Raw genomic sequence first — 2184 nt, forward strand, 5'->3', positions numbered from 1 at the left:
CAGATGACCATATGGTTTTACGTCAAAAACTCAGTCCACGACAATAGTCAATAGTATGTGCTACATACGTACACATTACACAATACATATGACGCAACTGAATACTGCTGTGGCGAATCTATTCATCTGTTCTTGAAATAAAGAATTTCAAAGGCGCATAATATTTATTAGGCAGCAACTGGGAAAATATTAGTTGTTTTTATAAAAGTAAATACTTTACAAGTATAAATACTGACACAGATTGGTACAGTTTCATCACATAAAACACAACTGTTATTCAAAAAAACGAATTATGGCTACTATTATAAGCCTTGCTGGAATCATAGTAGTGTTTTAGCTACTGCCAGTAGCACTTCGGGTCGATCTATACAGTCACCGATGTTTACCATTGAAGCGAGCATATTGGGTAAGAATAATGCTGCTACCAAATACAAATTGGGTGACAAATTCTCCGAACCCGAGGATATGGGAAGAGACTTCAAGTGGGTTAGGTCAAATCAGATTGGGTATGTGAATGATGGCGGCGAAGAGGTTTGTCTATCATTCCTTCGTACTGGCAACAATGACTATATCGGAGTCGAAACAATGACTGGACGCCGGCCATTATGCGAAAATACACCAGAGCGTTGGGAAACTTTTATTGTAAATGAAAGTGACGGTAACGCCGAGAAACCGGTTGTTTTGTTGAGAGACGCTACCAGTGGACAGTGCGCTTACCTGGCGACAGATAGAGAGAACAGTAAAGAAGAGGAAAAATACTATCTTGGCCTAGGAGACTGTGAAGCTACTCACCGAGCTAATCTATTGTTGGCTCTAAAGAATTCGGAAACTCCAAGCCCTTCCCCAAGTCCGTCCCAATCGCCAGTGAAAGGTAGTGTAAGTCCAAGCCCATCCCCAAGTCCATATAGACCGATGCACCAGGTTTGCGATTGTACGGAAGGCGTACTACTTAACAATCGGTGCTATGACACACTCAAGGAGGCGTTCGATGACGCCACAGACGATGCGACCATACACGTAGGTGGTTTTGTAGTAAAAGTGTCGGAACCGATAGAATTCGATTCGAGCATCACACTTTAGGGACATGCATGCGCTGATGGGTAACAGGGCCAAGATCATGGCTACATCGAGCTTCGAAACACTGTCAGGAGCTATGCTTATGGCCACTAATCCGGATGAACAGAATATAGTTTTCAGGGATTTGGAAATTACCAGCGAATCCGAGGGTCAGTACGTTGCTGCATTCCATTCTTTGAGCGAGTCTGTTTTTGAAGTCGAGGGTGGAAACCAAAAGGTGCAACTCGTCTGCAATAACTTATACATACACGACATGCAGAGCCAAGAGCCGGGTGTGGGCATATTTCTAAGCGGCACCAATGAGTTGACAGTGGATGACCAATGCCTGTTGGAAAATCTACTCACAACCACGACAGTTGGGGATAAATGGGCCGGAGGCCCAGCTATTGCGGTTATCTTTCTTCCTAAATCAGGCACAATCGATATTGACGGTCAATTCAAGAACAATCGAGCGTTTTTTCCTAGTCCGAGCACTAGACATGCTGGCGGAGGTGCAATCTATTTCGACTGGATGGCTGGCAGTGTATCCATTACGGCTCAGTTTAGCGGTAACCAAGCAAATCAGGGTGGCGCAATTCAGATACCGGCCATAATAAACGATTTTTTCTTCGATAACGGAATTTATACAAATAACACAGCCGCCGACGAAGGCAACGGTGCAAGGTTTGGAGCTCTGGGTTGTATCAAGCTTTATAGTGGCGCTTCTTTCGTACTTAATGGTTATTATATCGACAACCTTTCCGAAGGTCGAGGTGGTGCCGTAGGCACAAACATACATCAGAGCGACAGTCTGTTTGCAATACAAGGTACCTTTAAAAACAATAGAGCCCTCAACGATGGGGGTGTTTGGGGACGGTGGCCCAGCACGACTCTCAAAGGTGGTAATTGATATTAATGCGACCATCGATGGGAATATAGCTGAAGCAGATGGCAATGACAGCAGCGTATACAACGCGGTGTCATCAGGTGCGAGCAGTGATATCATTTCTCAATTCGAATGGGAGCAGCGTAGTACAAGCAAAGTAATTAATCCATAAATTGCTATCGAAACTTATGATGGCGCGCTAAAATCAAAAAACACAAAATGCATAATTGTAAAGACAAATT

General features: G+C 43.9%; 1 protein-coding gene across 1 annotated transcript; it reads left to right on the forward strand.

The window, feature by feature from the left end:
• Positions 1-299: 299 nt before the first annotated feature.
• On the forward strand, positions 300-1958 carry SARC_14377 (hypothetical protein; the record flags this gene model as incomplete). Its single annotated transcript, XM_014291490.1, has 2 exons — positions 300-1017; positions 1055-1958. Coding segments are annotated over exons 1-2 (1543 nt in total), but the record flags the coding sequence as incomplete, so codon positions are not given.
• Between the last annotated feature and the right edge of the window lie 226 nt (positions 1959-2184).

This window comes from Sphaeroforma arctica (genome assembly GCF_001186125.1).
Source record: "Sphaeroforma arctica JP610 unplaced genomic scaffold supercont1.4542, whole genome shotgun sequence".
NCBI lineage: Eukaryota > Ichthyosporea > Ichthyophonida > Sphaeroforma > Sphaeroforma arctica.